Source organism: Nerophis lumbriciformis, linkage group LG14 (genome assembly GCF_033978685.3).
Source record: "Nerophis lumbriciformis linkage group LG14, RoL_Nlum_v2.1, whole genome shotgun sequence".
Classification (NCBI taxonomy): domain Eukaryota; kingdom Metazoa; phylum Chordata; class Actinopteri; order Syngnathiformes; family Syngnathidae; genus Nerophis; species Nerophis lumbriciformis.
This window is the reverse complement of record NC_084561.2, coordinates 18,657,352-18,680,821: the sequence shown is the minus strand read 5'-3', so window position 1 is coordinate 18,680,821 and position 23,470 is coordinate 18,657,352. Positions and strand designations below refer to the sequence as shown.

Below are 23,470 nucleotides of genomic sequence, written 5' to 3'. Positions count from 1 at the left end.
AGAAAAAGAGGGTTTCGACTAAGCAGTCTGGTTAATTTTAGCGCAAACAAAGTGACAGTACATTGATACACACTTGTATGCCTTTAAAAAAAAAAAAGAAACAAAAAAACACATGGCATGAAATTAGGGCTGGGCGATATATCGATAAACGCGATATATCGCGGGTTTGTCTCTGTGCGATATAGAAAATGACTATATTATGATATTCGAGTATACGTTCTCATGCAGTTGCTTTTAGCTGCTGGCATTACACTTCAGGCTCTTCTCACTCTTTCTTGTCTCTCCTTACACAGAGACATAAAACAAGCGCACCTTCTTACATACGTCACATACGTATACGCCCTCGCGGAGCAGAGAGGTAGCGGCATGGGTAACGTTAGCTGTGGAGCGAGTGGTAATACAAGAGAAAGAAGGTGCGAATCTGGTAACGAATGAAGGAAGAATTAATTCCCAAGAAAAACAGCAGGGGGTCCATCGTCTGGCGGTGGTTTGGCTTCAAGTGGGAATATGTCGAACAGACAACCGTCATTTGTCAAGTGTCGGGCAAAAGCGTTGCTACAAAAAGTAGCATTACTGCTAATATGTAGCATCATTTGAAAAGTCACCTGCTAGAGAATGAAGAGTGCTTAGTCCGCATGTCAACATCTCCGTTCGGTGCCACACCAACAAGATGCCGAGGCAACCATTTCCACATCAACACCGTATGAAAAAAATAGTCAACAACAGAAGGAGATGACGTCCGCAGTAACCTACCACATAGCGAAGGACAAACACTATTTAGTTTCCTATTATGCAGCTCATTTTTATTTGACACTTATTGAAATATCTTGTGTGACATCATGCACAAAAGTACACTAATAGCTTGTTTTAAAATATCTCTGACAATCTTGCACTTTCTGCTTTGGAAATGACATGAATGTTTGTGCCACTGCTTAATAACTGTATAATTAATACAGTTTTGGTCAATTGACTTAGTTGTGATTTCCTTCTCTGCATGAAAGTTTAAAATGAGCATATATTAATGCCGTATGAAGAAGAATGTTTTAATGTAGACACATAGAATCATCATACTGGTGTGATTATATGTATCAAGTGTTCAATCAAGGCTAAGGCAAAATATGGAGATATATATCGTGTATTGTGACAGGGCCTAAAAATATCGAGATATTAATAAAAGGCCATATCGCCCAGCCCTACATGGAATTGTCTATCATTTCCATTCTCATTGAGAGGAAGTAACGACTGACCAATCAGAGGACAGCAGTGTGTATACGTCCACTCTACGGATGGGCGACATGGCCAAAAATCTATATCGTGATGTATATTGCAGCCTCTTGCGATAACAATATATATTACCATATATTATTTGACATTAAATGATAATAGAACCATTTCAAAACAGGTTACAAAGGCACTTAATTTGGCAGCTGACATATGCAGTAACATAGTAGTTCTCAACCTTTTTTCACCAACTACACCATTAATGACCAACATTAAAAAAAACAGTAGCGTAGTAGGTCTAAGTGTTCACTAAAAACAAGGCAGAGGTTTTATTTAACAAGTATATTTAGTATTTTGGCCACTGTAACGTTACACACAGTTTGAACAGTAACACTGTGTTTGAATATTCAATTAGGTGATTCTTAGGCGTACCACTAGATGGAGCCTGCGTCCCACTAGTGGTACACATACCACAGTTTGAGAATCACAGCGGTAAGTTGTTTAGGGCTGCACAATAATCCAATTTTAATCACAATCATGATTTTAGCAGCTACGATTAAATAAGGGTGTTCATCGACGATATTAATGTTTGAAAAACATGCCGCGGTGCATATCAAATCAAGCACTTGGACAACAGTCAGCCAAGCCCCAGCAAACTGTGGACTCATGTGAGAGTGAGTGAAAACAAAGGCTGACAGTAGATTAGCTGTTCGCCAGTAGCGCCCGAAAATATTAGGAAAAATAAATGCATTATGACATTGGTGCCCTCCGCTCCTGTAGAGTGACCCATAGCGTGCCAACAGGCACTCATTTTATTCCGGAACACACCTTGCCGTTTTCTAGGCACCCACCCGCTTGTTCCCCCAAACCCGTAAATGCTCCCGCGCCGATGAACTAATGCACGCTACATCGAGTTACACGGCAAAGTTATTTTGGCCATAATCGTGCAGCCCTAACATATTGCATCGTTTCCAATTTACTTGTTCATTTACTGTTCAAATATGGTTATTGTATGTAACATGGTTATATATGCACTTTTATTACAATGTAATGAATACTTATTCTTCTGTTTGGATACTTCACATTAGTTTTGGGTAATACTACGAATTTGTATAGCGAGCCAATACCAAGTAGTACCCGGGCAATATTGGTCATACCAATGCTGATACTGCAATTTTTTTTAAGATCGCTGAATGATTAAATTTTTGATCATAAAAATACTTACCGACAAAAACACTAAATAAAGATGTAATATCAATTAAATATTCCAACTATTTCCTTATTTCCTTTAAATTACATGCAATATTTTCAGCTAAATAAAGTCAATAGTGCAAAATAAGTAAACATAAGCAAGAACTACCATTTGCTTTGATTTAAATCCTGCGACTTTTGCCCTTAAAGCCCTCCTGAGTCCAGGGACGTATTTCCTGAGTTTGTAAACAATAACAAAAACGACAAAATAGTTTTGGTAATAAGAAAATATTGATAAAAAAAAAAAAGATTATGTAATAAATATTGATGTAATCCCTATAGTATCAACCATATACTGATACTATACTCATACTTGGTTTTGTTACTGTGGATAATTGTATCAGTCCGCCCACCCCTGTTTATATTCAAGAGCTCTTGCTTCGAAGTTAACATGGCTTCTTGAATCCTCCGGCGGTGTGTAGCATTAGTCTATTCATGTAGCCCTCCAGTGATCATACTATGTGAATTATTGTTTGCCGCCATGGAGGTGAGGATTGTTGACTCCCACTGTGGAGGGACATTAGCCGCTAGCAAAGACTCTACATTGCGTTCAGGACACGGTCGCTTGCTCGCTTTCAAATTTGCAGGACACAGCTAGAATGTGTCATCAACATGCATTATCACGATATAACAAAAGTATTAAAGTCTTTATTGTTGGCCACATTTTTATCGTCTACATCACGCAACCCTTTTCCAACCTCTTTACGACAACATAACACTCAACACGAGGGCTGACACAAAGTGGTACTCCCTCTTATTTTGCTAGCACTCACAGTGGCACCAAACTGAACTGTGCTCCTTGGTGGACAAGGCCTGGCAGTATAGTGGTTTGCAGAGCTGACTTCTTACAGTATGTGTGGGCTTGTGTAGTTAGATGAAAGATAAAGTGTCATTAGTCTCATTTCACGAGCTCGTATAGTGGACATACAGCAATGGAGCCTCTCTGAGTTGTGTCACTGTAACATAATCCTCTGGTGGTCTTTCCTTCTGATGCAGGGCTGAGTACAGCCGTGCAGAGGGAACCATCCTGGACCCCAGCTGCATGCATCCTCCACTTATCGGCTGAGCGAGGTAAGCTTGTTTCCACACCGTCTTCTATCTCGGCTTGAGTGGTCGTTCCTCACTTAGTAACTAACACATGTTAGGAGACACCAAAAAGGAGATGGTAATAGACCAAAATATGGAGTTGGTCCCCACTTTGAAACAACTTTCAGTCTCCTGGACTTTCTACATGATGCTGGACTTTGTCTAGTTCATCTGAAAGGTGTTTGATGGCTTTGAGACCTGTTCTTCCACACCAAAGTCATCACATCAGGCCTTTGTTTTAACCTTGATTGAGGAAAAAGGAAAAAGTCCAAAAGTGTCTAGTAAGACCAGAAAAAGTTGTTAAATTTGTTGCTTTTTTCTTCTTCTTCTTTTTTTTTTAAAGAGTATCTAGAAGAAGTCGTATACTTGCTAAATATAACATCAAAGCTAGACTAGACTTAACATAGCAGTGTGGTGTGTTCAGTGACACTCTGGAAACAAGGACTCTAAGGCTCTCGTTGACTTTGATTGGACTATTACTGCATGCTGCAACTTAATTTGGCTCTATGGTTAGATACTTTGAAGTCACACTCAATTAAAAAAAAACACAGAAACTAAGTCACCAACGTGTGTTCCATCATATAGATATATTCAGACTGGATTTTTGCGCTGTTGATAATGTAATGGTTTTATTAATAGATCAGCTTGTTTTAAATAGATATTTTATGTCGCCCTAGTTTGTACATGTGCCCTGATATGACACTACATCAAGGATATTCAACTTAAGTGTTTTGAGAGCCACATTTCCACAAAGCTAAGAACCGTGCGGCCGGACTTCTCCCTTCACTGTTAGTCTTATTTTGTATATTCCGGAAACCAGCGTCCTCTATAATTGACATTTGATTTTGTTATATTTATTTTGTCAGAGTTATAGGAGCGCTTTGCTGTTTTGAAAGACTTTCTGCAAAAAAAAAAAAAACTGGTCAAAGATCATCTCTATGATAAGACTCCAGTGTTTTTAAGAATCTGCTGCACAAAATTTAAAAAATGTTTTTTTGAACTGAACTCGTAGGCCACCACCAGTTGAATAGCCCAAATGATGAAAAAGAGAGGACCTAAAATAAAACCTTGAGGAACAGCACTAGTATAACTAAATATGTTACACAAATGACTGACTGCATCTGAAGAAAACAAGCTACAGCAACATCTTAGTTACATAAATAACATAATGGAGAAAATGTGTAACTGCCAAAAAGGAGCTGACTTAAAGGGGTGCCTTGAAGAACGCCTCAGTTATGTAAATCACAAGTTTAGACCCCAGTGTTCTATGTTTGCTATCCAGGTGGAAATGTAATTGCAAGGATCTACAAAAGTGTTTTCAGTGGTCCAAGTTAAAGTTAAAGTACCAATGATTGTCACACACACACGAGGTGTGGCGAAATTATTCTCTGCATTTGACCCATCTCCCTTGATCACCCCCTGGGAGGTTAGGGGAGCTTCCTCTCTACAACTGGAGCACCCTAGTACTTTTAATGTTGTTGTTAAATGTTTGTTTTGAACTGAACTTGGGGGCTCTATAGTGTCACTCCTAGATCGGATTTGATCCTTGGGCCACCAGTTGAATAGACCTGATATAGCATTTTAGTTGTTTGGCATTGTGTCCCTACAGCGGAAAGAAATCATAAGTAAGGGCTTTCATTCAGAGATCGGATTGGATCCTTGGGCCACCAGTTGAATAGACCTGATATAGCATTTTAGTAGTTTGGCATCGGATTTGATCTTTGGGCCACCAGTTGAATAGACCTGATATAGCATTTTAGTAGTTTGGCATTGGATTTGATCCTTGGGCCACCAGTTGAATAGACCTGATATAGAATTTTAGTAGTTTGGCATTGTGTCCCTACAGCGGAAAGAACTCATAAGTAAAGAGGTCAGATCAGCTTATAATGTCGTACTTCATGTTGAAAGCAAACAACTGATATGACTTATCACAACTTTTTTCTCTCTCAAAGACTGATTTGTTCTTAAATTTAATCACTAGAGAAACCTTAGAAAAACATTGAGTTATGTACTTTGTTGTACACTTTGTACACTTTGGTCTCTATATTTCACAGTTTAAAGATTCCTCACAGTTCCATGACTCCTTAAAAGCCCTGTGTGTTGAAAGCTGAGTTATCTAGATGAGTGTAAGAACTACAGTAAGTTGGAAGCCACAGTATGTTTGCCTTGAGGCATATACTGTACATTTGTATATACATCAAACTGAAGCATAGCACTTTACAGATGACATCAGTTTCCTGTCTTTGTGTTTGATGACAAATGATATCATGTCACTGTGTTTTCTTAGCCAGGTGTTGTTTGAGGCCGTACGTGCTGAAAGGTCCCGCACCTGAAAGATGACTCAATCTGTGCAAGTTAACACAAAGTTGTCCGGTAAGTACATGGTCATGTTCGTCAATTTCACAAAATCTGTGTTTATTTTACAGTACAACTTCTAAGATTGAAGACGGTCCAAAGTATAGAATTAATTTTCCCGTAACAAATGATTGACAGACCGTAGAAATAATTTGTTTAGGTGTCAATAAAATTAAAATGTAATAACATTTTGTACTCAGTCATTCAGGGGTGTGTGATGTGGTGTCTCGGTTTTCATTAGTATTCTGTTCGAAAAGGTCAGACACAAACTAAATGGTATGAAAACCACATAAATTCTCCCCATAAGAAATAGAGATCTCACAGTCTACACTTTTGGCCTCTAGATGCGATCCAATTTCGAGTCCTGATTCGATACTCTGACAATAGCTGATAGAACTGAAAATATTTTATTATATAGCAAGTAACTAAAAAGTTAAAGTTAAAGTTGTCACACACACACACTATGTGTGGTGAAATTATTCTCTGCATTTGACCCATCCCCCTTGATCACCCCCTGGGAGGTGAGGGGAGCAGTGGGCAACAGCGGTGGCCGCGCTCGAGTAAACACAATAACACATTTTTAGAACACTTATTAAATGTTCTAGTATTGTTGTAAATCAGATGATGTATTACATTTGTGGTGAGGTGCTATATAATCCATCCATCCATCCATCTTCTTCCGCTTATCCGAGGTCGGGTCGCGGGGGCAGCAGCTTAAGCAGGGAAGCCCAGACTTCCCTCTCCCCAGCCACTTCGTCCAGCTCTTCCTGTGGGACCCCGAGGCGTTCCCAGGCCAGCCGGGAGACATAGTCTTCCCAACGTGTCCTGGGTCTTCCCCGCGGCCTCCTACCGGTGGGACGTGCCCTAAACACCTCCCTAGGGAGGCGTTCGGGTGGCATCCTGACCAGATGCCCGAACCACCTCATCTGGCTCCTCTCGATGTGGAGGAGCAGCGGCTTTACTTTGAGCTCCTCCCGGATGGCAGAGCTTCTCACCCTATCTCTAAGGGAGAGCCCCGCCACCCGGCGGAGGAAACTCATTTCGGCCGCTTGTACCCGTGATCTTGTCCTTTCGGTCATAACCCAAAGCTCATGACCATAGGTGAGGATGGGAACGTAGATCGACCGGTAAATTGAGAGCTTTGCCTTCCGGCTCAGCTCCTTCTTCACCACAACGGATCGATACAGCGTCCGCATTACTGAAGACGCCGCACCGATCCGCCTGTCGATCTCACGATCCACTCTTCCCCCACTCGTGAACAAGACTCCGAGGTACTTGAACTCCTCCACTTGGGGCAAGATCTCCTCCCCAACCCGGAGATGGCACTCCACCCTTTTCCGGGCGAGAACCATGGACTCGGACTTGGAGGTGCTGATTCTCATCCCAGTCGCTTCACACTCAGCTGCGAACCGATCCAGTGAGAGCTGAAGATCCTGGCCAGATGAAGCCATCAGGACCACATCATCTGCAAAAAGCAGAGACCTAATCCTGCAGCCACCAAACCAGATCCCCTCAACGCCTTGACTGCACCTAGAAATTCTGTCCATAAAAGTTATGAACAGAATCGGTGACAAAGGGCAGCCTTGGCGGAGTCCAACCCTCACTGGAAACGTGTCCGACTTACTACCGGCAATGCGGACCAAGCTCTGGCACTGATCATACAGGGAGCGGACTGCCACAATCAGACAGTCCGATACCCCGTACTCTCTGAGCACTCCCCACAGGACTTCCCGAGGGACACGGTGCTATATAATGCTATATACAATTATTTTTAACAAAAGAATGGCTAGTGCACAATAACTAAACAAAAGCAAGAACTACTGTTGGCTTCCATTTAAATAATTTGGGTTTTTACCTCAAAGTCTGTAAACAATAACAAAAAACACCAAAAAATATTTTGGAATAATTAGAACCAGAAATAAAAAAATGTAATCATTTGAGTATTGTTTAAATACTGATATCATACTAGGTATACATACTGTCGACATCTGGATCGATCACTCCTACTTTTACATTGAAGCTTTAGCAGTTAGCTTGTTGTCGTCCTGCTCGGTGTGTGTGTTTAGCATGCTTAGCCATTTATTTTCCTCTCGTCCTCCAGTGATAATGGTACTTTGAAGACATTTGGTTTATTTTCCGCCATGGTAGTGAGGATTAGTATCTTAGAAGTAGCTTTACACTGGATAGATGACACGTTTGTTGCAACTTGCTCTCAAAATCTTTAGCTTTGTAAAAACTGTACACAGGTGTGGTAAAGCTCAGCCAATCGCTGATCAGTTAAAAAAGGCAAATATCTGCTCCCAAGCCCATGATTGACATCTGTAAAGTAAATCCATATAATCAATTCCAGACACCCAAAATTGATAATAAAAACATTGAGATTAATTGTAGTTGTACATGCAAAAAACACAGAAATGGTACTCAGATCAAATTGTTGTGCACAATGTTCTGCTGGAGCTACAATAATCCAATGGTGTCGCGCACGCGCACGAAGTGGAGAATCAGCGCGTGATAAAAGTTTTTATGCGCTCGGATTTTTGGCACTAATGTGACGCCATATTAACAGGCCTGAACCAACCTTCTGAAAACCTTTCTTGTCTTATTACAAGCCTATTGCAAACATGTCCATGTTTTTTCAACAACAATGAAACACTGTTACTTTTGCTGTTTGTAAGAGAGTAATATATTCACTCAATAGCCACAATGTACAAGAACTGTGTCAAAAATGCAGCCTTTATAAAGACGACTAAAACAGCAGACATTAGAGCCAGACCTCTTATTTGGCAGAAATGTAAGAAAAAGTAGAAAAAATAATTTTTTTGTTTCTTTGAAATGGGTCCTGTTTATGTACGAATTAACTAAGCAAATGTCTTTTTCTGCTGTATTGTCAAGTCTCATGTCTGTTCCTGCAGATTTGGGCTCTCCATTCATCTACTCCAGTCAGGAGGAAGCTAACCAGCCGCCGTCCTACTCTGTCCAAACACCATATGGTTTCCAGCTTGATCTGGACTTCCTCAAATATGTGGAAGAGATAGAAAGTGGGCATAACATTCGCAGAGCAGCTGTCACATCTCGTCGTTCTGGACGGGGGCTCAAGATCTCTCAGAGATGTCCTACTGCGGGGGGCCGCACCAGTGGTTGGACATCCACAGAGTCGCTCTCCTCCCCTGCTAGTGAGGATGGCAGGGCCCCTCCCCTTCCGCCACCACGGAACCGCCTTGGCTCAGCACCCTGTGAAATGCTCTCACTGTCCCCTGTGACCCTTCTCAATGTCCCTCCATTGTCTGCCAGCGGCAAAATACCACCTCCACCCCCGCAACGCAACCCCAGAGTTGAGCGAACTCTCTTGGAAACCAGCCGGAGATTACAGCAGGAGCAGAGCCACCATCACCAGAATGGTGGACGATTCCAACTGGCAGATCCCCCCAAACAGCTGTCCAAGGCTGCATCAACTCAACCTCTGCAAAGTATCTGGACCAAACCCAGTCCTCAAACATCCGGGCGCAACACTCCAGCTACTGGCACTGCAGTGACCCCGGTCCCACCCAGCCAGCTGCAGACCGTGAGAGAGCAGATGGCTACAGCCTTGAAGCAACTGAAGGAGATGGAGGAACGAGTAAAAGGTGTCCCGGCGCTAGAAAAAGAGGTAGCCGAACTTCGTGCCGAGAAAGACATGCTGTTAATTGCACTTCAGGAGAAGAAAGCAGTCAAGGGTGTGACCCAGCAGCCACAAAAACAGGCTGTGGAAACCTCTACCCAGACCACAGCGATCCCCCAGTCCAACTCCAATATCCAAAGTCGATTAGGCTCCCCAACCTCACCTGGTCACAAAGGCCATGGGAAATCTGAAGAGCTGAAGAAACTGGCTGAGAAATTTGAAGGGAAGGACGGTCGAGCAGCCGAACTTTCATCCAAAGTTGCATTGAAGCTTCCAGGCAAAGTGTCAGTTGAGAAGAAATCTGTGGCTGTAGGAGATGATCAGCCAATGGACTCCGTTGTTCTTTATTTCAGCCACGGTGTCAAAGATGCCTCTGAAGGAACCGAGGTCCATGTTTGTGAGAAGGGCACGGGTACTGAAAAGCCTGCGGTGCGTGCGGAAGGAACACAAGCCAGAGCCGAGACAAAGGAGGCCGAGGTTTGGGTAATGGAGTCATTACTTGGGCTGACTTCGGAGACGCAACGCGAGATGGACACCTTACAGGACACTATTAAGTTCCAGCAGGAGTCTATAACTGACCTAGAGAACCAGCTGAGCCTTGCCGGCACTGACTTGGGAATTTTCAGAGCCCAGGTTGAGCAAATGACGTGCAAAGTCACCTTTGAGAAAGGGGTTCTTGCCAAACCGGACTTGAAGGACGCCAAGAATGAGACTGCATCTCCTACCATAAAGGATGCTGCAGTTTTGTGCTGTCCAGACATGATGGATGCATGTACAGGAGACAGCTTACAAGCACACCTGACCGAACAAGGCGCCCAAACTGATGCTATAATCCCACCGGAAGAACCAGTGCCAGTTGTCATGGTCAGCACTGGTTGCCAGTATGAAAATGTGTTTGAAGAAAAGATGGAAGGACAGAAAGTTAGTGTGCCAAAGAAGAGACACACCATGACTGATTATAAGGTTTTATCAGAGGAGATTGTCAGTATGTCTGAGGAGAAAGAAGGAGACCAGGGTGACGTAACGACACCCTGCAACATCAAGACAGGTACCTTGTTGTGTTTGCACTACAGAACACTGTAGTAATTAATCTGCTTTCACACTTAAACTTCTGGTCCAAATTATTTTTTTCTACATCGTTTTAAAAAATCATGTCAATTTTCTTTGTCAAGCACCATGGATGTATGGATATACAACAAAAAAAGCTATTAGAAGATCCTCTAGATCAAGGGCGTCCAAAGTGCGGCCTGGTGTCCATTGTGTTGCCCGCAGCTGGTATTTTAACAGCCCATCGCAGATTCTAAAAATACTATTACAAAAAAACCCAAAGTGGAATAAAAAAGCAAATAGGTATAAAGTAAGGGGGAAAAGTTGAAATGTTGATGCCAAAAACTAGGCATGTACGATGTATTTTTCCCCCCCAAAACAATGCAGATAACTTCCTGCTTCTCCAGAACGATACTGATAACAGATTAACTTATTTTTATCTCTTGTATTTTAAATATAGTTTGTGTGCGACTGGCTTTGAGGCAGCTTTTTGAGCAGTATGCGTCTTCCGAGGCTTTCAAAACCCCGTCGTAGTGACACTGGTGTTTAATGTGGCTGATGAGGTTTGATGTGCTGAAGCCTGGAAGTTTTATTTCCCCTCTGCTCGTGGAATGTTTACAGAACGTTTGATGCAAATAGCATGTGAAAAGTCTTCCTCTGACACAGTGAAGAAGTACCAAATGATCGACGACACGTTTGTTAACAATGAGCTCAAGGGAAGTTTACGACAGGAGAAAAGTAGCACTTGATTTGCTCACCTTAACAACAGGTAATCTCGGCTCTTTGGAGTCTTTAAAAAAATTAAATTAGATAAAAAATCGTTACCGCCGCTATTTTTTTAATCTTATTGATATGACGTAAATTCTTCATATCGGCACCATAATTACATTTTTTTTTTTACTTTTAAAAGAGAGTTACATTTACTTTAAAACTAAATGGCCCCTGCACCCTTTTGGTTTTTCGTTTTGCGGCTCTCAGTGGAAAAAGTATGGACACCCCTGCGATACAGTAGATGGAAGGACCGCTCTGTGTTTCTAAGAACCAACTGCAAAAAAGCTATTCAAAGATCCTCTGTATTTTGGTGAACCCCATTTTGATCACCCCTGCTATATGGGATGGGAGCACTTAGGTGTTTTCTGAAGACCTACTGCAAAAACACTAGTCAAAGAGCCTCCTTATGTTGTTTTTAAAAACCTACTACTAAACAATTAGTCAAAAGATTCTCTAAATGACAAGAGTGCCCTGCTGTTTTTTAGAACCAACTCCAAACAGCTAGTCAATGATCCTGTATATACCGTATGTGAGTCTTAACTGGTGGGTCTTTGCCTTGTAGAGATGTGATGTTCGGGGTCGAGTCTTTTGAGCGGCTCTTAAGTGAACAATGAGAACGAATTTGTGGTTGAGTCTGTTTGCGTGCCGTTCTTACTCAAGCATCTCAATTAATTAGAACAAGGTGCCAAAGTTATTTGTTTTCAGGAGTTCAACTAGGACAAATAGAGGGTTTTTTTTTCAGTTAATTGTTTTGATTCGAGCGTGAAGCAGTAGTTTACAATTTTTTAATTTTTTATAATTTCCTACATCGTGTATGATAAAGTGTAAATAATATAATGCTCAATATTATTACAAAATTAATACATTCTGGACATACTTTACTGTGTGTCCAATGGGGCTCGGTTATAAGGGAGAACATTTAAAAAAAAAATTTATTTCCTCTTATCAACATTAATACCACAATTTTTTATATTGTTTTTAACCTGCCAGTTTTAAATCATCTGTACTAAAAACCAAATGAACTATAGATGTGTTCTATATTTTATTAACATCCTGAGTCAATACAAAGCAATGAGAATAACATTGTAAAATATATGAAATGTTTACTCGACAATAAAACAAATGTAGAGCAAAACATATTGAAAAAAAATAGTGAACTATTTTGCTGTCGTGCCCTATATAAAAATTAACAAATGGAACACATTTCAAATTGTGATGCTACAACATGCTCTTAACATCATCGCTACTTGCACTATTTTTAATAACAATACAAATGAGCTAAATTCAAGTTCAAATATCAGTCTGGCGGTGGCACCGCTAGTAGTGGCTAAACTGATCATGTTACACTGTGTGCTGGCAGCAATAGCAAGCTGAGAAGACTTATTGGCTAATGTTATGCTCGGACATTTTCTTTATGGTTGATGGAGCTGATTACATTAATCAACCTGAAATTGATTGCAATCATCAATCACGATCATATAATCGCACATCCTTCGTGCGTAATGACTACTATTTCAAGTCACCGCTTGTCATTAGAATGTGTGATGGTGGGTCCTGCAGCCAAACTATCGTATAGAGTGCACTGGCATATATATTCTAAATTTTAGAACATAAAACATTATTTCCATAGATTAACCGCACCAAACTATAAGCCGCAGATATATATGTTGTGAAATTATTATTTTTTTTTTTTAGCAAGCAAGCAACACCACACAAAAGTTTGTAACAACGTTTTCGCCCCAAAAGTCCCTGAAAGTCACACACGCTAAGAAGAGTTGTTGTCAGTTTGAAGTAAACGCCACTTAACTCATGACCGCCGCTACTACGCTTCGGCGATCCGGTAATCTACAGGACAATATTAATCCACTCAAAAAAGTGAAAAATGTAATTAATATAATAATCCATAAAGTTGCTTTGAATCAATTTAGCATCCGCTGACATGTCTCTTGTCGTCGTCTGTCTCTCCATCGCGCCGTGTTGGCGTGGCATCAAAACACAGCTTTGTTTGAATGTCTTTCACTTCCTTCTGTCTCTTGACTCTACAAACTGGATGATCGAGCGTGACCATATGTTTCACTCTTTAGAGCGCATCAGTACATAAGCCGCACCCACAAAATTTTAGAAGGAATAAATAGTTTTCGATATATTAGCTACACCGGACTATAAGCCGCAGATACATACGTTGTGAAATGAGTTATTTACACAGAAACATTTTGTAAATGTTTATTGATATACCTTAATTGTTTCCAAACGGTGTCTGTAACACTGCAGTAAAACGGGTGATCAAACAAAACAGAAGTCATCGTCATGGACCCACTAGCTGCGGAAGATAGCTCTAGACGTTTTGGTAAATTTACTGAGGAATTTGTGAAACTGAAACAATAGAAAAAAAATAAAAAATAAAATGTAATTGTAAGTTAATGATACTAACAAACACTTATTATTGTGTTAGCATATTATCTAATGCTAACGGCGCTAGATTGATTACATAACAATAGCAGGTACAAATATGCATGAAAACACATGAGACGGTTTATTAAGTATGAATTGTTTAGTTATATTGTAAAACTCACAAATGTTGCTTGGAGTGATGATTAAAGAAACTATTCCAGTAGAAACGCTATGGACGACTAGAAGATGGAATGGCACTAGTACTCCCGGTTCAAGGCACGAAAAACAGAAGGAAATACTGTAGATGTTCAACCCACAGGACTTGTAGTGAGCAAACTCGTCCAAAAGATGGCGCCATAGCACAAACATTAACCCAGTGTCTGTGTTTTATAAACACTATTTGTTGAATACAAAACATTATGGCTGCTAGCGAAGAAAAATCCATAAATTAGCTGCACCGTTTTGTAAGCCGCAAGTTTCAAAGCGTAGGAAAAAAGTAGCGGCTAAATAGGGTAGACCAGAGCGCTCTGTTGTTTTTAAGAATATACTACACAAAAATCTAGTCAAAGATCCTCCATACTGCAAAAAGCCTAGTCAAAGAAAATATATATGACAGGAATGTTGGGGCTTTTGTGTACGATTGCAAAAGCATCTGAGATCAGTAACAACCTTTGACAGAATCAAAAGCTATACTAAGTTGCTATACTAACATATTGTGTTGAAGTTTGGGGAAATGTTTTTAAAACAAACATAGACCCAATAATTAAACTTTAAAAAAGGGTAATTACAATAATACACAAAGCGTGCTACTATGAACCTACCAATTCAATATTCATAAGTTCTAATGTGTTAACATTTTCAGATATTGTGTTTTTAAAAACAATGGAAATTATGTTTCGAGTAAAGAACAACAGTTTGTACAGCTTGTATTCTTAGGTTATTTAAATTAATAGGAAAAAACTATAATTTAAGGGGGATATTGATTTTTGAAGAACGAATATAAAATACAAATGTATTTCAGTTTTAGGAGTTAAATGGTGGAACAAGCTCAGTGATGAGTTGAAGACATGTAGTTCTTTGTTAAGGTTTAAGAAAGCCTTGAAAGGGGAAATAATGGAAAATTATAAAATATAGCAACGATTACTTTCATTCCATTGTTTTTTTGAACGTTGGATGTTCCAGGCAATCTAATTTTCAGTGAATTTATAAGATAGGCAAATATAAGCCTCGGCTTCAGCCTATTCCTTTTTCGGTCATTATTTTTCTTTTTGTGTGCTGTTAAATTGATCACACCAAATGGTTGATTATATGACCGAAATACACTCATTTTTTGTTTGAATAATTAGTTTCATCCATGATAGAAACAGGTATGCTGAAATCAATCATGAAGAGGAAAGATGGCAACGGCTCAGGTGAAAATCGCACAGCGGGCAAGAAGAGCTTGCAGTTTGTTGGTATTCTAAACGGAGGGTAGGTGTTCCTTTTTGCACCATCATGCTCAACTAGATCGATATCTGATAAAAAATAACAATTGAATCGCCCTTTTTTTTCAGTTATGGCCGCATTGCCTGCTAAGCAAAAATTGCCTAATTTGTTTTATCAGGTATGAATCCACATCTAGTGAAGAGGAAGATGAGGGAAGCACCTCTGAAGAAAGTGGAGAAGGGGACTGCCTAGACAGCACGGAGGAGGAAGTGGATGCGCAGGAAGAAACATCAGAGGAGGAACGAAACATCAACCTGGATGAGAGCGACACGGATGAAGAAACCCTGAGAGCATCCAATGTGTCATTTGATGACGTGAAAGAGAAGTATGCTCTCTCACTCTTTAATCAAGTTTGATAGTAGCCTTGTTTATTGATATGAGTTCATTTGTTTGCAAAAGGTTTGAGCTGAGCTCCAAAATGCGTGAAGCTTGCATCATTCTGAAGAACCACCTCAATGACGACATCCAGACACTGAAGAGTAAGGAAGTGGTGCGTCCTTGCATGCTTCTTTTCTAATTATTCAAGTCTAATGGAAGCTGTGCGACTTTTTTGTCTACCAGTATTTCAAAAATCATCTAATATACTGTAAGTAGGGATGTCCGATAATGGATTTTTTTACCGATATCCGATATTGTCCAACTCTTAATTACCGATACCGATATATACAGTCGTGGAATTAACACATTATTATGCCTAATTTGGACAACCAGGTATGGTGAAGATAAGGTCCTTTTTTTTTTCTTTCTTTTTTTTTCAAAAATATTTTTATTGAATTTTGTAGACAGTACAGTATGATGGATCATGGCAACAGCAAGTTGAGGTATCTGCACATTTTACAATATGTAACATAGTAAACCCCACCCCTTACAATACCCACCCACTTTAATTCCCAAGGTAATTGTCACCTAGTGCCTACAACAAATATAGACACACATGAATATATGCAAACGTAGATTCAATCTGATAAGGTCCTTTAAAAAAAATAAAAAAATAAGATAAATAAATTAAAAACATTTTCTTGAATGAAAATGAAAGTAAAACAATATAAAAACAGTTACATAGAAACTAGTAATGAATGAAAATGAGTAAAATTAACTGTTAAAGGTTAGTACTATTAGTGGACCAGCAGCACACACAATCATGTGTGCTTACGGACTGTATCCCTGCAGACTGTATTGATATATATTGATATATAATGTAGGAACCAGAATATTAATAACAGAAGGAAACAACCCTTTTGTGTGAATGAGTGTAAATGGGGGAGCGAGTTTTTTTGGGTTGGTGCACTACTTGTAAGTGTATTTTGTGTTTTTAATGTTGATTTAATAAAAAAAAAAAGGAAAAAAAAAGATACCGATAAAAAAAACAAAAACGATACCGATAATTTCCGATATTACATTTTAAAGCATTTATCGGCCGATAATATCGGCAGGCCGATATTATCGGACATCTCTAACTGTAAGTGTAGAGGATGGATGGATGTATCAAACTAAGTCTATTGTTACCAAATATACTTGTAGCTCGCCAGTACTCACACGGTCCAGCTGGAGTGGTTCCGCATCTCCAGCGCCAAGACTGCTCAGCCTCCGCGAGTCTCCGACTACCTGATGGCGTTCCTGGAGGTTTCTTCGCTGCTGCTGGAGCACGTGGTGAACATGACAGACGGCAACGGCAACACCGCTCTTCACTACAGCGTCTCACACTCCAACTTTGGTGTGGTGGACCTGCTACTGGACACAGGTGAGTGGTCACAGACCTCCTTGGTTAAATTCTCCAACTTGATAGGCTGGAGCTATAATCGTAAAAAAGTACAGAATTACCTCAATTGGTTCTGTGACGGAGCTCTAAACTCAAAACACTTGTATCTCAAATCAACGTCTCCTATTGAAAATAATTTAAATACCGTATATTTAATTGGTGCTTGGCCCCCAAAACATCACAATATTAACATGGAACATGCCTTTTGAAAAACAAACCTTTAGATAAGAAACACAGTGTACAAAAGCAAATACCTTAGAAGGTACTACAAACTACACTACTTTTCTGAAATGATGTACTGGTAATAAAAATGTACAGCATTTACCTTACGGCAGGTGTGCCCAACCTTGTACAAACCCCGTTTCCATATGAGTTGGGAAATTGTGTTAGATGTAAATATAAACGGAATACAATGATTTGCAAATCCTTTTCAACCCATACTCAATTGAATGCACTACAAAGACAAGATATTTGATGTTCAAACTCATAAACTTTATTTTTTTTTGCAAATAATAATTAACTTAGAATTTCATGGCTGCAACACGTGCCAAAGTAGTTGGGAAAGGGCATGTTCACCACTGTTACATCATCTTTTCTTTTAACAACACTCAAACGATTGGGAACTGAGGAAACTAATTGTTGAAGCTTTGAAAGTGGAATTCTTTGCCATTCTTGTTTTATGTAGAACTTCAGTCGTTCAACAGTCCGGGGTCTCCGCTGTCGTATTTTACGCTTCATAATGCGCCACACATTTTCGATGGGAGACAGGTCTGGACTGCAGGCGGGCCAGGAAAGTACCCGCACTCTTTTTTTTACGAAGCCACGCTGTTGTAACACGTGCTGAATGTGGCTTGGCATTGTCTGGCTGAAATAAGCAGGTTCGTCCATGAAAAAGACGGCGCCTAGATGGCAGCATATGTTGTTTCAAAACCTGTATGTACCTTTCAGCATTAATGGTGCCTTCACAGATGTGTAAGTTACCCATGCCTTGGGCACTAATGCACCCCCATACCATCACAGATGCTGGCTTTTGAACTTTGCGTCGATAACAGTCTGGATGGTTCGCTTCCCCTTTGGTCCGGATGACACGATGTTGAATATTTCCAAAAACAATTTGAAATGTGGACTCGTCAGACCACAGAACACTTTTCCACTTTGCATGAGTCCATCTTATATGATCTCAGGCCCAGAGAAGCCGGCGGCGTTTCTGGATGTTGTTGATAAATGGCTTTCGCTTTGCATAGTAGAGCTTTAACTTGCACTTACAGATGTAGCTACGAACTGTATTTAGTGACAGTGGTTTTCTGAAGTGTTCCTGAGCCCATGTGGTGATATCCTTTAGAGATTGATGTCGGTTTTTGATACAGTGCCGTCTGAGGGATCGAAGGTCACGGTCATTCAATGTTGGTTTCCGGCCATGCTGCTTACGTGGAGTGATTTCTCCAGATTCTCTGAACCTTTTGATGATATTATGGACCGTAGATGTTGAAATCCCTAAATTTCTTGCAATTGCACTTTGAGAAACGTTGTTCTTAAACTGTTTGACTATTTGTTCACGCAGTTGTGGACAAAGGGGTGTACCTCGCCCCATCCTTTCTTGTGAAAGACTGAGCATTTTTTGGGAAGCTGTTTTTTTACCCAATCATGGCACCCACCTGTTCCCAATTAGCCTGCACACCTGTGGGATGTTCCAAATAAGTGTTTGATGAGCATTCCTCAACTTTATCAGTATTTATTGCCACCTTTCCCAACTTCTTTGTCACGTGTTGCTGGCATCAAATTCTAAAGTTAATGATTATTTGCAAAAAAAAAAAATGTTTATCAGTTTGAACATCAAATATGTTGTCTTTGTAGCATATTCAACTGAATATGGGTTGAAAATGATTTGCAAATCATTGTATTCCGTTTATATTTACATCTAACACAATTCCCCAACTCACATGGAAACGGGGTTTGTAGATTAAAAAAAGCCATAAAATCTAAAAAAGTAAAAACAATAATTTATTGCTGACTTCTGACACTTTTGAGCGGATCCCTTTTGGACCCTAACAGTAAGTGTGTATAGTCAATCTTAAGGTCTACCAACTGCCACACACGCAACAAGCTTTGTTCACTGCACCGCATGGCCCCAATGCAAGCCAAAATAGAACAAATAATTCCACTATGATTATTAGTATTAACTGTAAAGTATCGCAAGAGGTTCTAATAATTTTTTTAAATTAAAAAAAAGTCACCCCTGGAAGTTACATGCCAGACACATAATGGAAACAAGAACTGTTTTGAATCATCTTCATGCAGGTGTCCCTCATGTTGAATAAGTTTTGTAAGAAAAAAATATTTTTCTCTTCTTTTGACAGACATGTGTAGCGTGGATAAGCAGAACAAGGCGGGCTACACGGCCATCATGCTGGCCGCTCTGTCGACTGTGAAGGAGGACGACGACATGTCTGTGGTCAAGAAGCTCTTCAGTAAGGGCAACGTCAACGCCAAGGCCAGCCAGGCAAGTGACCTTCTGTCTAATCACTGTAGCCAACAACCTTGACACAATTCCTGGAGTTTATGTAGGGCTGTCATCAAGATAACTAGACGTCTCGGTCTTTCTCGGCGTAAACACGCTAATACGGTGTTCCAAGTATTGATAATTCGTTGTTAGGCCATGGTGAAATACTTGACAGGACAAGCGACATTTCACCGAATCACTGTCATTTGTGTTCCCTGAATATAATATAAATTAAGTGTAAAAAAACATGTTTGTACTAAGCAAAGTGTCCTGCACATATGTGATTGCATACTTTATACATTTTAAAATATTAATCTAAAATAAAATAAAAATATTTATTTTAACTACCTTGAATACTGGATAGCATGTGTTGCCTCCCCCTGCTTCCTAAAATTAGACTTCAACATAAATTATAATTTTTACACACCGTATTTTTCGGAGTATAAATCGCACTGGCAGAAAATGCATAATAAAGAAGGAAAAAAAAATATATAAGTCGCACTGGAGTATAAGTCTCATTTTTTAGGGAAATTTGTTTGATAAAACCCAACACCAAGAATAGACATTTGAAAGGCAATTTAAAATAAATAAAGAATAGTGAACAACAGGCTGAATAAGTGTACGGTATATGACGTACTGAGAAAGTGCCTGGTATGTTAACGTAACATATTATGGTAAGAGTCATTCAAATAACTATAACATATAGAACATGTTATACGTTTACCAAACAATCTGTCACTCCTAATCGCTAAATCCCATGAAATCTTATACGTCTAGTCTCTTACGTGAATGAGCTAAATAATATTATTTTATATTTTACGGTAATGTGTTAATAATTTCACACATAAGTCGCTCCTGAGTATAAGTCGCACCCCCGGCCAAACTATGAAAAATATGTTAACTATTTTGCACTACTATACTTTTTACTTTTCTCTCTCTCTCTCTCTCTTTACTCAGACCTGTTACCCTAACACATTGCTCCTTCTGAAACATTTGGGTCACATGGTTCGCAAGAAGCTGCATCATTCAAATTCTCTGCATGCCAAAAGCAATGTTTGTATATTCCATGATATTTCAACTGACTTGAAATAGTTAAAATCCCAACAGTCTTTCTAAACAAGGTTTTGTTTATTTTTAAAACGATTTGTTTAATCGCATCACTGTAATGTGCTTAGTGTCGACATGTGCTGTCTGCATAAATCCTACATTTCATATACCGGTAGTTGCTAATTTGACGCCAAAAAAACAGGGCCGTCCTTCCTTATATGCAGATTACGCGCTATGCGTAGGGGTCCTGCAATCCGCATGGGACCCACTTTTGCGTGGAAAATTTCAATGAATGAATATCCGCCCCTTCTCCGCCTCTGATATGAATATATTGTCCAATTTTCACTGTACCCTGTGACAAGCAGAGGATTACTGCTGGACGAGCTTCAAATCTTGGTCACATAAGTATCGGGAAGAATTGCAAAATGTAGGTTTTAATTATGTTAAATTTATTACAGAACAATATATTTCCTGGAAATTAATTTTAGTGATAAATCAAATTCAAGTGTAATTAAAAAAAAACATTTGAAAATTGTTTTACATAAATAAAGTTTTGTAATGGGGCCCTAACTTAGCCAGAAATGAGTAGAATAGCCCAAAATCATGCTCAAGTTGAAGTAAAAAAGTAGTCATCCAAATAATTACTTGAGTAAAAGTAAGTATTCACATCTACTCAAGTACTAAGTAACTGGTGAGTATCTTCAGATTTATGTAGTAACTATTTTTTATTGGTACAGCCATAGTTTCTGCCCGCGCCACGACTACAGCATGTACCACAAAATATGCACAATTTGCTGTCACTTGTGACTTTATATGACAGGGCTAATGTTAGCATATGCACAGCTAAAACTTAAGAAAATAACATCTACGACTTACTGCAATGTGCTTTCTCTGGTTGGCCGTAGAATTCTTGGAGGCTGAAATGCAAACATTTCTACTGACACACGGATGACAGCGCATGATATGATGTTATTTTTCAATAAATATAACTATATAAATGTAGCAATTGGGATTAAACTAAATGCAACAAAGTAAAAGTAGTGTTTCTTCTTTCCCAAAATATTCAATTAAAGTAAAAAATATGTTGCATGAAAACTAGTCTGACAAGTTAAATTTATCTAAAAAGTTAGCTTGTTACTAGTACCCACCTCTGCTATTACACCTGTTAGTCAAATGAGTCATCTTCGGCTCATCAAAAAAATGCCTAAAATATATGCAACTGCGTTCATTATGTGTATTGTCAGATTGAAACTTAAAAAAGACAAAAATGCGAGTTTATTTTGAGAGTGTTACTGTTCTACAAACAAATAGCACCAATTGGTGCAGTATTATGCAGTAGTTCCAACTGGAATAAAGTGTGAGGAGGTGCTGAGAAAGGTAAACTATAAAGGTATGCTGTCATTGTGTATTACCAGAATATGGATTGTCTGATGATTAGTTCATTGCAGGTTAAATGGAATGAAGCAAATGAGTCAAGTGTGACAATGTTTTTAGTTTTATCTGTTCACATTTAATCGAGTTGCATGCAACAGACAGGCGCGCGAGTCATGAGACTGTCTGGCGTCACTGCTTTAAATCTGATTACCAATGCTTGTTGTTGTTCTGAGGAGCACAAAACAAAGCGTGCAGTGGAACTGAGAGAAGACTTTTTTTTTTCCCCAGTTAAATACTCCGCCTCTGTATTTATGATGTTATATTTGAGAGCTCACGTTACTGCCGTTCAAAAGGTGACTTGTGACAAAGAATGGGCTTTTTTAGTACAATGTAAAACCTTTCATGGTGATGTGTCAAGACAGAACAATGTTGTTTACACGATCACAAATTTGATCAATCTGTCAAGGACCTAAAAACTAAGAAGGGAAAGTGTTGGATTTGTTTTGTATTAGGGGTGTAAAAATCTATCCATAGATCGATTTATACTCCTAAATTTCAAGTATATCGATTTGTACTCGACAAATAAGCTTCTTTTTCGAAAGATAGTAGCCATTCAAGATCATTTTAAAATGGGATCGAGCGATTTTATCAATACTATAAAAAGGAAAACATTGGATTTAAGACCCGCAGACTTTATATGAAGTTTAGCACTTTTAATGATAAGGATGGTTATCATTAAACAGAAATGTCCGATAGCGACGGTGGTCGTGGAAGGACATAAACGCAAACGCCACAAGACAATATCATAAATTACAACAAAATAACTGTCAGCTACAGCACAATTGCAAAAGCCACAACAAATACAACTGACAAAGCACAATAATATAAAACTGCAACACAACTTTAGGCCGCAAAAGACGTGACCAACACAACGGCAGTTACAGCGGAGCAAGTTACGGCGACGCACCGACTTCCGGAACACAACAACATGAAGCGAACAACTGGCAGCCAGAGAAAAGTCATTTCATCAGAAAGAAAGAAGAGATGGATGGATGGATGAAGGAGGCTACCGTATTTTTCGGACTATAAGTCGCAGTTTTTTTCATAGCTTGGCTCAGGAGCGACTTATGTGTGAAATTATTAACACATTACCGTAAAATATCAAATAATATTATTTAGCTCATTCACGTAAGAGATTAGACATATAAGATGTCATGGGATTTAGCGATTAGGAGTGACAGATTGTTTGGTAAACGTATAGCATGTTCTATATCTTATAGTTATTTGAATGACTCTTACCATAATATGTTACGTTAACATACCAGGCACGTTCTCAGTTGGTTATTTATGCCTCATATAACGTACACTTATTCAGCCTGTTGTTCACTATTCTTTTTTTATTTTAAATTGCCTTTCAAATGTCTATTCTTGGTGTTGGATTTTATCAAATAAATTTCCCCAAAAATGCGACTTATACTCCAGTGCGACTTATGTTTTTTTCCTTCTTTATTATGCATTTTCAGCA

The 23,470-nt window shown here is 39.3% G+C and overlaps 1 protein-coding gene across 3 annotated transcripts in view; it reads left to right on the top strand.

Moving 5' to 3' along the window:
- Window positions 1–23,470, top strand: part of kank3 (KN motif and ankyrin repeat domains 3) — a 93,813-nt gene that overhangs the window by 56,526 nt on the left and 13,817 nt on the right. The window contains exons 2-9 of one of the 3 annotated variants that reach the window (XM_061975925.2): window positions 3,469–3,543; window positions 5,846–5,931; window positions 8,826–10,619; window positions 15,148–15,250; window positions 15,384–15,590; window positions 15,665–15,755; window positions 16,787–17,006; window positions 19,382–19,524. In XM_061975925.2, the coding sequence (XP_061831909.2) occupies window positions 5,895–5,931; window positions 8,826–10,619; window positions 15,148–15,250; window positions 15,384–15,590; window positions 15,665–15,755; window positions 16,787–17,006; window positions 19,382–19,524 (2,595 nt within the window). In that variant the 5' untranslated portion in view covers window positions 3,469–3,543; window positions 5,846–5,894. Of the gene's footprint in view, window positions 1–3,468; window positions 3,544–5,845; window positions 5,932–8,825; window positions 10,620–15,126; window positions 15,251–15,383; window positions 15,591–15,664; window positions 15,756–16,786; window positions 17,007–19,381; window positions 19,525–23,470 lie in introns of all 3 variants that reach the window. The other 2 variants (XM_061975922.2, XM_061975924.2) reach the window with 2 other exon arrangements.